The sequence below is a fragment of the Mytilus californianus genome, unplaced genomic scaffold (assembly GCF_021869535.1).
Source record: "Mytilus californianus isolate M0D057914Y unplaced genomic scaffold, xbMytCali1.0.p SCAF_9, whole genome shotgun sequence".
Lineage (NCBI taxonomy): Eukaryota > Metazoa > Mollusca > Bivalvia > Mytilida > Mytilidae > Mytilus > Mytilus californianus.
Genome location: NW_026262745.1, coordinates 52,553,939 through 52,565,464, shown reverse-complemented (window position 1 = coordinate 52,565,464; position 11,526 = coordinate 52,553,939). Strand labels below are relative to the sequence as shown.

The window sequence follows — 11,526 nt, the reverse complement described above, 5'->3', positions numbered from 1 at the left end:
TATTTTGTATATTAGACAAACATAAATATATATGAACATCTTAAAAAGTGACCACTACATTCCTTAAAATTTGAATTTTGTGATGATTTCATTAAGCAACAGCCAGTACTTAGAAGTCGAAAAATTTGGTTAATCTCCATTGTCCTGAAAAACTAGTTAAAACTTTTAAGTCTTCTTGAATTCTATCCAACTTCAGAAAATAACTTCTAAACATGGCAAAATATTTCCAAACCATGAACTCAAATTTTGTTTACATTTGGATGCTCAAGTTTTATTTGATTCTGGATTAATTATCTCATTAACTCTTCAACTTTGCAAACTAAAGGCTTTTAATATCCATCTATTTTGAATAAAAAAAATAGTACAGGGTTTTAGAAAGTTCATCTATCTTTAGTTTTCACAAAACTATTTAAGAAAACTCAACTTATAAAATTATACAAAATAAAATCTACAATCTAAGGGGGATAACTGGGGAATTTTTTCAAGTTTTTAATTTTTATGTCATTTTTTCAGATTTATAAATCCACTGTTCAATCATTTATGAATTACTTTTATTTCTATTATTCCTTTTAAGATGATTCTCTTCCTTTTCATATTCTGTTTTTTTTTTTTAAGTGTGTGTTTTTTCATTCCTATTTAATGTAAAACATTCTGATATTACTGAAAATTTTATAATTTCTTATGCTGTCAAGAGTTAACTCCCTTGCATAATATGTTATAGGGTATATCATTAAGCCAAATAACCACTATGTATGTTTTTAATGTAGTTATGTGAAATCTTTTTTTAACACTTATCAAATAACACATCTATTTATTTTCTTTTTAAATTTAAAATGTTTGTGTTTTAGTCATTAGTTTATATATCCAATGTAATGTTTAAGTCGTATAAAAATTAATGTCAGTCATTATAGCAACACTAAGTGAAATATGGGAAAAGTATCTAAAAGAAGTATGCAGTGTCCCAGAACCTAGCTCTTCAAATCTACAAATTAGAATTGACATGACCTGAAAATTCTGTTTATAGAGTGAAAAATTTATATATTCTATGATGTTCAGAGCTAAATTTATCCAAATCTACCTTTACAAGGTGGAAAAGAATCTGTATTATTCGTTTAAGTGTTTTGCAAAATTTTGGATAAATCTTTGTTGATATATAGAAAATTTTACAAAATTAAAACTTTAAACTTTGTAATTTATAGCTGGATAAAAATTTAAACTTATTATGTGTTATGATCTATGGGAGACAACTCAGATATTTTTTGAAAGTTTTTTATTTAATATATTTTCATGTTTTTCAGTTCTTAAATAAATGTAAGATTATATTAAAAAAAAATGAACTGATTTTGACATTTTCCATAACATTTTCTTTCATTTTCTGTTTTGGGCTTGTTTATTTTATTCCTTCCACATTTTTTTACATAATTAAACTTTGCCAAATTTAACATTTCATTAATTCTATGTGATCAAGAGTAAGCTCCCTTATATATTAATGTTGATCGTCTTTAATTCTGTAAAAAATATTCAATTTATTTTAGAATTTTCTCTTCTTTCTCATTCTACATTCAGAAATTATTGTGTGCAGACATTATTACATCTATTCATCAACAGATAAAAATGTGAGACAATTAAATTGGTTTCTGGAAATGCTGCATACAAAGGGTGAAGTCAAATTTTAACATGCTAGTTTAAAATAATGCTCGGCATTAGATACAATAATGAAAACAAAGCAATTTTTTCTCTGAAATCACAGTATTTGAGAAATAATTTAGGGTAAGTTCTTGCTGAAATAGGTATTTGTGTAAGCTGTAAAAGTCTTTTAGAAGTTGGTTTACAGTATTTGCCTTTTTATGAACATAAATTAAACACCTACCATTTCCCGTGATAGTTTTTCGCCTGTTCTTCATCAAGTCCTGTATCTTTGAGGATATCATTTAGATCTCTGATGTCTTTAGCAATAGTTTCATCATCTATATTGATCTGTGGCTTGACATAAGATGTATATGCTGGCTGGATCTTAGCCTAAAATATATTTGAAAATGCTGTTGAATTGTGTATTATTTATAAAATATGCTCATGCTGTATCAGCAATAAAAATGTTTTTTTGTTATGTGGTAAATTTGGTTATTTCAGGTACTATCAATCCCAGGTATAAGGATAATCCTAGTGTATTACAACATACCTAAAAATACCATTGCATTTTGATTTTGTGTCCAGATTATATTTAATGATTGAAGTTGTACTTCTACCACTGATTCCCATACAAAGACTGAACAAGTTTCCTTGCTTTCGAATCAATAGAAAAATGTTTTTCTGACCTAAATATTCATTGTTTAAACTATTGTATGCAAATGTTTTTTTTAACACACAATTCTTTATTTAAACCTATTATTAACTTTTCTGTTTAATCATTCTTTCAATAACTACTAATGGTAATTGAACCCAACAACATCAAGTGTATATATATATATATTATAAAATCCTGCCAGTTCATCCACCATTTATTCAACAAAATACAACCACCACATGTTTCTATTCTAATATATAATTATATCATGACAAGTGAAAAAGGGATGTAGAAATAAAGGAAAAGTACTGTCCTTCAGCTTTTTTTTTTGTGTAATGACATAATTCTGGTGCATTGCACTTGCGCCAATGTTGACAAAATCCAATCTTCATTTGCGCAATAAGGTTATATTTCATTTGCGCAATAAGGTTATATTTCATTTGCACAATAAGGTTCTATTTCATTTGCGCAATAAGGTTGTATTTCATTTGCGCAATAAGGTTATATTTCATTTGCGCAATAAGGTTATATTTCATTTGCACCATAAGGTTATATTTCATTTGCGCCAAAAAATGAAAACTACATTTGTGCCATTTTACAGGTAACATATAACGGAAACTTTTAAAAGATTCATTGCTACATCGTGAATAAGATTATTTTTAGAGTATTTCCCCTGGGTAACTAAGTAAGTTCATACTCATTTCTAATATAAAACTGAGTCACTTAGGTTAAAAATTATATAGTGTTCACATGTTTGAGGTGTAAAGATGGACATTGTCAATTTTGAGACAAACAGGCCTTTAGTTTTCTCAGAATTAGATTGTTTCATATTTTTCATGTCGGGGCCGACTATACAGTATAGGTTTTTCTCGTTTTTGAAGGCTGTACGGTTGCCTATTATTGCTTTCATCTGCTTCATTTGAACTTTGGTGGATAGTTGTCTCATTGGCAATCATACCACATCTCCTTTTTTTTATATAGAGGAAATAAGTCTGTATTTTTATGACCACACATCTAGGTTAGCTAATGTACATGAGTACATCCGAGCCGTTGCTTATACAAGTCTTGTGTCAGAACAAACTTTTGGTTTTACTCCAGTGTATCGTGCTTTCTTTAGGTTTTGATCTCGTTAATTTAAAAGTCTCTTTTGAATAAAACTATTTTTTTTACTATTTACCTGTATTATTGGCGCAAATGAAATGTTTTATTTTGGCGCAAATGAAATATGGTTTGTGGCGCAAATGAAAGATTATTTTGGCGCAAACGAAATGCCAATTGGCGCAAAAGCAAAGCATAATTCATTTAAAATACCTCAAGGGCTGTTCTACAAAAAAATGTAGGAAGGGGGTGGGTGAAGGTTGGTGGAGGCAGATAAATAAACTATTTATCTTACCCAGCCATACCTTAAGTTTTAGTTAATTGTTTTCTATTTATGTTTAGGCTATCTTTCTAACCCATCAAGTTTAAATTAAATTTTTTTTAAAGCTTTTCGATTTTGCAACTGGGAAATTCCAATTCAAATAAATTTTTAGATATTAAACGTGTGAAAGAAAGTGAGAACTTTTAATGTTTAACTAAGATGACAGGTGGTTGAATAACTGTCAAAACAATATTTTAATTATTCTGTTGATTAGGTTTGAAATGGCATGGCTGAAAGTCCATCACACTTTATGAGGTATAACGGAAGAATTAAGAGAAATTATAATATGGCACACGCTTATAACAACCCCGGATCATGTGACTTCTGCAAATTTCCTATTTTTGTAACCCTACACCATACACTTCTTTCAACAAATTTCAAAGTGCAGAAATACCTTGTCTAAAACCAATGACTTTCTAAATCTATTTTATAGTGCATATATATCAAAATGAACCTTATCCCATTTTTTTGTCTGACTTACATAGAAACAGAATGAAGATTTATGCCAAGGTGAACCACTCTAAATGAAAAATATATTTCATGAATTTAGGCTAAAAGGAGATAAACTTCTGTAGCAGTCAATGAATAAAAAAACAAGATGGACTTTATTTAAAGTGGTAGAGGACTTCTATAGTCATCATTCACTAGTTCTCTTGAAATATGTTTTATAATGTTGAAGCTTTTTATAGCTTGTTATGGGTTTTGCTCATTGTTAAGGACCTTTAGTTGCTAACCTTCTATGTCATTTTGTCTCTGGTGGAGAGTTGTCTCATTGGCAATCATACCACATCTTATGATTTTATATAGATGAAGCATTCTATTTCTTTTCTTTAGCTATTTCTTTATTTAGACAAATGCAACAAATATGTATATAGAATTATGCTGCATCAATTTTCTAGCAAATTAATGGGCAAAACATTGTCCAATAATAAAAAGTGTTTGCAAAAACAATATTACCTACTGGAGTTACCCTATTACTGATACTAAACTGCTTTACCCTGCTTTGTACTAAACCAATACACTGAGTCCAATTTTCATTATATTTGGCCTAATGAAATACTTTGTGCTTATACATATAATACTAACAGTTTCATCTTCCTTTTTTTTAATTTCCTCCAGGAGATCTTCTGTCTTTGTTCCTTCTTTCAATACAGGGTGAGATGGTAAACTCATGGGGTCTATCAGTACATCATATGGCACCATGGGATGACAGAAAGTAGATGTGTTATATAGGTCCCACTGTTCTGGCTGACCAAATGTACCTGAAAATTATATGTTGTCATTGAAAAAAAAATTTATTTAAAAAAAAATTAAAATAACACTTAATAAATTTGTTGTGTCCAATTTTACACAAATTTACAACATTTTATTTATGTCTGGAGTTCCAACAGACATACATGGGAAATTTTAAGCCATAATTTGCGATAGAACAATATGTGGATTTGTTTTGGAAGACACAAAATGGTTGGTGTTCCTTATAGCTATGATCAGCTATTAGATAAATTTGAACTCACTAGGGTAATATATGACATCTACCTGAAACTCAACATTTTTCTTTTTAACTTAGAAATATGACTATTTATTCCACAACTGTTATTGTAAGATTTTCCTAATGTTTCTTACTAGAATATACTGCAATTTTACTTTCTGGGTATCAATATTTGGGTAAGGCTGTTCCAGAAATAAATGCATTGGGGGAATGGGAGGCACTTTTCGAGACCGAAACTACCAACAGACTTGGAAAATGCTATTATTGGAAGACCTTTAAACATAATTTTTTCACCTTATTGTTAGGTTACTGTTTCATTAACATTTGCCTGGTATCTATTTTTTTTTATTATTCCTGTTTAAATAATACAATCAGAACTTACCTATATAATTGCCTTCATAGTTCCACAATCTGACTGTACAGTCTATAGCCGCTGTCATTATAACTTTGTTTTTCTCGACTAAATCTATACATGATATACTATCTACGTGACCTCTCCATGTGTTCAATAAACAAACAGAACTTACCTATATAATTGCCTTCATAGTTCCACAGTCTGACTGTACAGTCTATAGACGCTGTCATTATAACTTTGTTTTTCTCTACTAACTCTATACATGATATGCTATCTACATGACCTCTCCATGTGTTCACCACTGTAATTATATAAATATCTGGTACAAATTTGACATTTCTTATACAAATATTCATATTCAAAAATAACTAGTCTGTATTGGTATTTTTAGGTTATATTGTCAATTATCTCCCCTTGATTTCACATTAAGATTAGATACTGATTGACACAACGAAATATTGTTCTAAAATGAGCTGTGATATTTCTCTTTGTAGTCTTTCTGGTAGTGATGTTTTATATCCAAATCAAAAAATTAAACCCAAACCATTCTTGTGACATTATAGTTTCCTATCATAATTAGAAAATTGATCTCAGATGGAAATATGGTGGCACATAATGACTATCCTGTAATTGTGGAAGGATATCTAGATCAAAGCCTTAAAGGCTGTAAAAGCAATTGCTGCCATGTTAATGTTTTGGGGACTTTTGTTTTTCATCCACATATATATATAAGAATTAAACCTGATAGGAGTGTTGTCTAGTGAGAAGTAAGAAGGTTTTAACTTTATGTCAATAAAAGACTTTAGCAGAAAGTCATTTTTAATATGTTTTATATTTCACAAGGAGACAACACGTTTACCAGGCTAAAGATGGGGTCAAATTTACATGTGCTGAAACATATAACTCAAGAAGAAATTACCCCCTGGTAGTGTTTGTAACTGGGCAATAATTTCCTTTATTGATTTAATTTTAACAATTATCATAATTAATTTAAATTAAAACCATTCAATTAAAACATTTCAACTTTCCAGACGTAAATGTTGAAAAACAGGAAAGAAATAAAATATCTTACAAGACATTAACATGTAAGTAATAAATATATATTTCAGCTTACTAAAAATATTTTCATAATGTTACTTTGTCTTCATTTCTTAAAACTAAGTCCCAAACATTATTGCTCAGTTGATATGCGTCATCCTCATGCGGTACAAGATAACTTTAATTCTCATGCAATCCTGAAAAGGGGGGGTCATCACAGACAAACATGACATTAAATTGTCATTATACGAACAAGAACAAACAGCTCTTCGTTGCTTTGATATTTATCAATTTTTAGGAAACATTGTGAAAAATGATCTTCAATATTTCGAAAACATGTGAAATAAAATTGCAAACACGGTGGACCGTCGAGTGTCAACACACGTAGTAGACTCGTCCACTGGAAAGACGAGGATAATGGTTTCATCATTTGTCATGCATACCCAGTTTTGATTATGATATCCAAAAGGACGTACTTTTTTTCAATCTATGAAACTAGAAAATTCCAAATTGAAATATCTCTTTGACGGGTCCATATTAGTAGGGTGATTGATAAATCTTACGGAGTTATGACAAAAAAGGAAAACGAACTTATTGTTATGTGTTTTTAACAAGGGTTTCGTTCCGCTAAATTATTTGCGCAAACAAATCAACAAAATAGGTCAGTTAAGTTTGTCTATTTTTAGATTACAGGTAATCATTTGACACTACGTATAACCTGTGTAGTGATTTTGATTTTAAAATAAATTTATGAATGAACGATAATTTTATGAATGAACAAGCGCACCTGGCCTCTTTCTTAGAGAAACACCAATTAAACATATAAAACCGTATTTAATAAGAGATAATTCTGTAAAATTTTCAATACTAAATCAACAACTGAAATGATTCCATATTTTGTTGAAACATCGTACGAAAGGAGAACGGAATCGCAGGTATAAAAATGCACTTTTTTTCACTCGGACTTCTATGTTTTTTGATAGTCAAACGGTTGTCCCCCTAAATACAAAAATACATCTACAAGAACATATGCCGAAACCTCTTAAATCCACTAACGTTTTTCAAAAGTTTCAAGCTATGTATTGCATTAGAAAACATACATAGGTGTTTAAGAATGACAGACCAGGAGACTGTTTAACAAAATACTATGGCTTGATCTGGGCGGAGTCTCTGATTTGCGTCACAAAGATGGCCATACGCGATGGCATAAAAGCAATTGCTTTAAAAAATGCATTGTGCATACATGAATTTCTATCATCTGTTCATAAAAGCAAATGTCTCTCACAGCAAGTACCCCCATTTAAACCCTTACTGTGGGCAAAATGATGGGTGCCACCAGTGAAACTGCTTACCCTTCTAGAGTACTTGAGTACCCCCTGTTTTAGTAGGGAAAGTGCTTGCTTAGTCTAATCTTATGAGTATTGCTCTGTGGACTATAATTGTTCCTCTGTTTGCTTTTTTCTTTTAGTTTAAACTTTTTTTTCTTCGACTTAGGTTTTTGATTGTCCCCTTGGTTTATTCTCCCCATTTTTTACCATTTCACAGAAAAATTGAATTTAAGGATGTTCGCTCCAGTTGTTTTTGAATTTTTATCAGATATTCGGAATCCTTTGGTTTAATCCATGTATTGCCATTAAAATTTTTGCCCACTAAGCCCTACTTTTCTTTTCATAATTTTATTACATATAGGTTCAAAAGCCATATTTGAAAATCTTATAAATCCTTGTAATTTTTCTTAGTTTTTGAAAGAAAAAAGCTGCCAATGTTAACTGTATGAAAAATCTAGAGAGAATCATTTCCCGCCAAATTTTCAATGGCTTATATCTCAAAAACAAGCACACAGACCCATCATTTTTTTCTTCTTTTTCAGTTTCGATATTTACGTACTATCAATTTATAACAGTCTTTTAAAAAGCTTGTTATTTTGAAACAGAGTAGCAAACATCCTTAAAACAATACATGTACTTACATTCTGGAGGTTCCTCTTCATACCCTGACATTGCATAGCCTTCAACATTATATACAAATACAAATCCTAAATTATCAGCCACACATAGCATAGTGTTGGCTTCGTTGATTGTCATTGTACTGATTAAAGCACCCTCTGTGGAAGTCTAGAAAAATAATAATTATTCAAATTAAAAAAAAAATTGATACTGAAGATTCATAATTATTCAAATTAAAAAAAAAATTGATACTGAAGATTCATAATTATTTGTAGGATACTAATTTTCATAGATTAAGTGGGTTTATGTGAACTTAATTGTTTGCACATAGATATTGGGAACACCATGATTATCCATGAAAAAAGTAATTTTTTCTCAATCCACAAAAATTGGAACCCACGATCGATAAATCTGCAGACATTAAGATAGGATCAGAATTGACAGGTAGAGCATTATTGATTAAAAATGTTTTTAACAACGATGCAATACAAATTATATTGACATTTTATAATTACTGTTGTCTACAATACAAAATCATGGGAAAATAATTGAATGATACTAGTTATGAGGGTAGGAATGCCCTTTACCGTCAGGCGTCAAAAGCTCATTTTCGGCTACCGTTAGCGTCAAATTGATTAAAATTTTACCGTGATTGGTCAAAATATCCTTATCGTTACCGTTATTTGTGGAAAAAAATTAAAGTGATTCGTCAAAATCAGTCGATTTTTTTTATCGTCTAAAAGAAAGTGTACATTTTAACGTCATGCACCAAAAATTACCATTAACGTCATTTGGCAAGATTTTTACCGTTATTCGTCATGAAGGGACCCCCATTACGTCCCTCAGTTATCATTATGTAGTTCTGCAACATAATTTTATCTTTAATTTTTGGTTCCTTTTCAGAAATTAGGAATTTTCCAATTGGAGTTTTTAAATATAACTTATAAAATCTAACAAACACTGATCTGAGACTGCCCCATAAATGATATGAAGCAAAATGATTTATGTTTTACATTTTCACCATTTATAGCTTACTATACGGTAAGGGTTTAGCTCATTGTTCAAAGCTATACAGTGCATTATAGATGTTTACACCCTCGTCTTTTGTCTCTTGTTGATAGTTGTCTCACTGGCAATCATACCAAATCTCCTTTATTGTTATTATCAATTATGCATAACTAATTTAAAGCTCGTTTTGCATCTTTCTCCTTCGTAGTGAAAATTTTTGAAATAATTTTCATGAATCAGCCAAATGTTTTTATCGTTTCACTTACCCCAGAATCTCTTTGTTGTTATTTTGAGATAATCATTACAAATGACGTTTGTTTTGCCATCTATCTCCTTTGCAGAAATTTTTTAAATAATTTTCATGAATCAGCAAAACGTTTTAATTGATTCACTTACCCCAGGGAAGTCTGCTTCTAGAGATCCACCCTCAAAAACTTTCCAGAACAGAATATGTCCATCAGGTCCATTGGAGATCAATGAAGCTGCCCCTTTGTTATAGGCTCTTTCTGACATAAATACTAACTTGCTCACACTACTCTTACCATGTACTGTAAAGAAAATCCTACTGGTTATGCACAGTGTAAAAGAAATTAATGCATCTTTCAAGCAACTCCATTTTCATTGTAAATTGTTTAGATTCAAAATCCTCGTTATTAACATCTTTACAAATTAAAACGTCCAATAAATCAATAGATTTCAATCACATCTAAAATAAAATCCAATAAATGAATATTAAAATTCAATGAGGACCTTTAAAAAGTACATTATCCAGTCTTAGGGTCCTCATAAATGACATCTTGACCAATCAGAACGTCAAAAACTGTTGCATTCCCAGAATGCAATTTCTATCCTGAATAGGCTGATTTTGCAGAATCTTGTTTAAGTAAATGCTATTGTGTTATATCTGTATTCAGTTTTAAATTTAATTGTCATGGATTCTGAGTGAAGATGAGTACACAAACGTTTGTGTCAAATTTTTGATTTTAAATCATGAAAACTGAGCCTTGCAAGTTCCCAGAATAAAAAGAGAGAGATGTCATTTTATACAACTGTCATACAACTGATAGGTTTAGCTAGCTATAAAAGCAGGTTTAATCCACAATTTTCTACATAAGGAAATGCCTGTATCTAATCAGGAATGAGACAGTTGTTTTTGCCATTTGATAAGGGACTTTCCTATTTGATTTTCCTTGGAGTTCGGTATTTTTGTTATTTTACTTTTCTCATATACATGTATATAATTGATAAACTTACATTTACAGAAAATATGACCAGATACCATATTCCATACAACTATTTCACCATCATACCCTGCTGTTGCTAGTAAGTTTGGCTGGCACTGGGCTATGGACAATATGTCTTCCTTATGACCATTTTTCTGTAATATTTAATGCATAGTTTAAAGTACAAAATAAAAACATCTAAAATAATAACATCATATGAGGTAGGTGCCTGGTAAATACCTCAAGGTAACAGTTTTTAACATGTGGGAATTTGCATGTTTGTTTTACTTTTCAAAATACTTTTTGGTAATCGGACATATAAATTAAGGGAAATCATATACTCCTTTTATGTATGTATGTAAGCATTTACAAATTTAGTTGAAATTGTATTCTCCTTTATGAGGTTTTTAGAAAAATCAGGAAAAACCTGAAACTGGACAGAACTTTGCCACCATTGTATATAGACCCAAATCAACACGTCTACCATGTATGCTATCTAAGAGAGCATTCATAGTTAATGTTATAAAATAACTGTTGCCTAAAAATAAAAAAAATAAAACTTCCACATGAAACTAAGGACTATATTTTAAATTGTAAAATGTCTTCCCTTTAGTTCATTACTGAAGATTTTCTTCTAACTGCCAAGATGAAGAACAGCAATTAACATGTTGGACAGAGCAAAATGTAACTGTCCACCATTCCCTATTCAAATCTTCTACCTTTCATAAAAATCTGTCCTCAAAATTTAACCAAAATATCTTAT

The 11,526-nt window shown here is 30.4% G+C and overlaps 1 protein-coding gene across 4 annotated transcripts in view; it reads right to left on the bottom strand.

Moving 5' to 3' along the window:
* LOC127715359 (WD repeat-containing protein 64-like) overlaps positions 1 to 11,526 on the bottom strand; it is a 52,973-nt gene that overhangs the window by 3,258 nt on the left and 38,189 nt on the right. For all 4 annotated transcript variants that reach the window (XM_052221392.1, XM_052221393.1, XM_052221394.1 and 1 more), the window contains 6 exons: positions 10,795 to 10,918; positions 9,937 to 10,088; positions 8,556 to 8,700; positions 5,721 to 5,849; positions 4,791 to 4,966; positions 1,871 to 2,019 (listed from right to left, as the gene is read on the bottom strand). In XM_052221392.1, the coding sequence (XP_052077352.1) occupies positions 1,871 to 2,019; positions 4,791 to 4,966; positions 5,721 to 5,849; positions 8,556 to 8,700; positions 9,937 to 10,088; positions 10,795 to 10,918 (875 nt within the window). The remainder of the gene's footprint in view (positions 1 to 1,870; positions 2,020 to 4,790; positions 4,967 to 5,720; positions 5,850 to 8,555; positions 8,701 to 9,936; positions 10,089 to 10,794; positions 10,919 to 11,526) is intronic.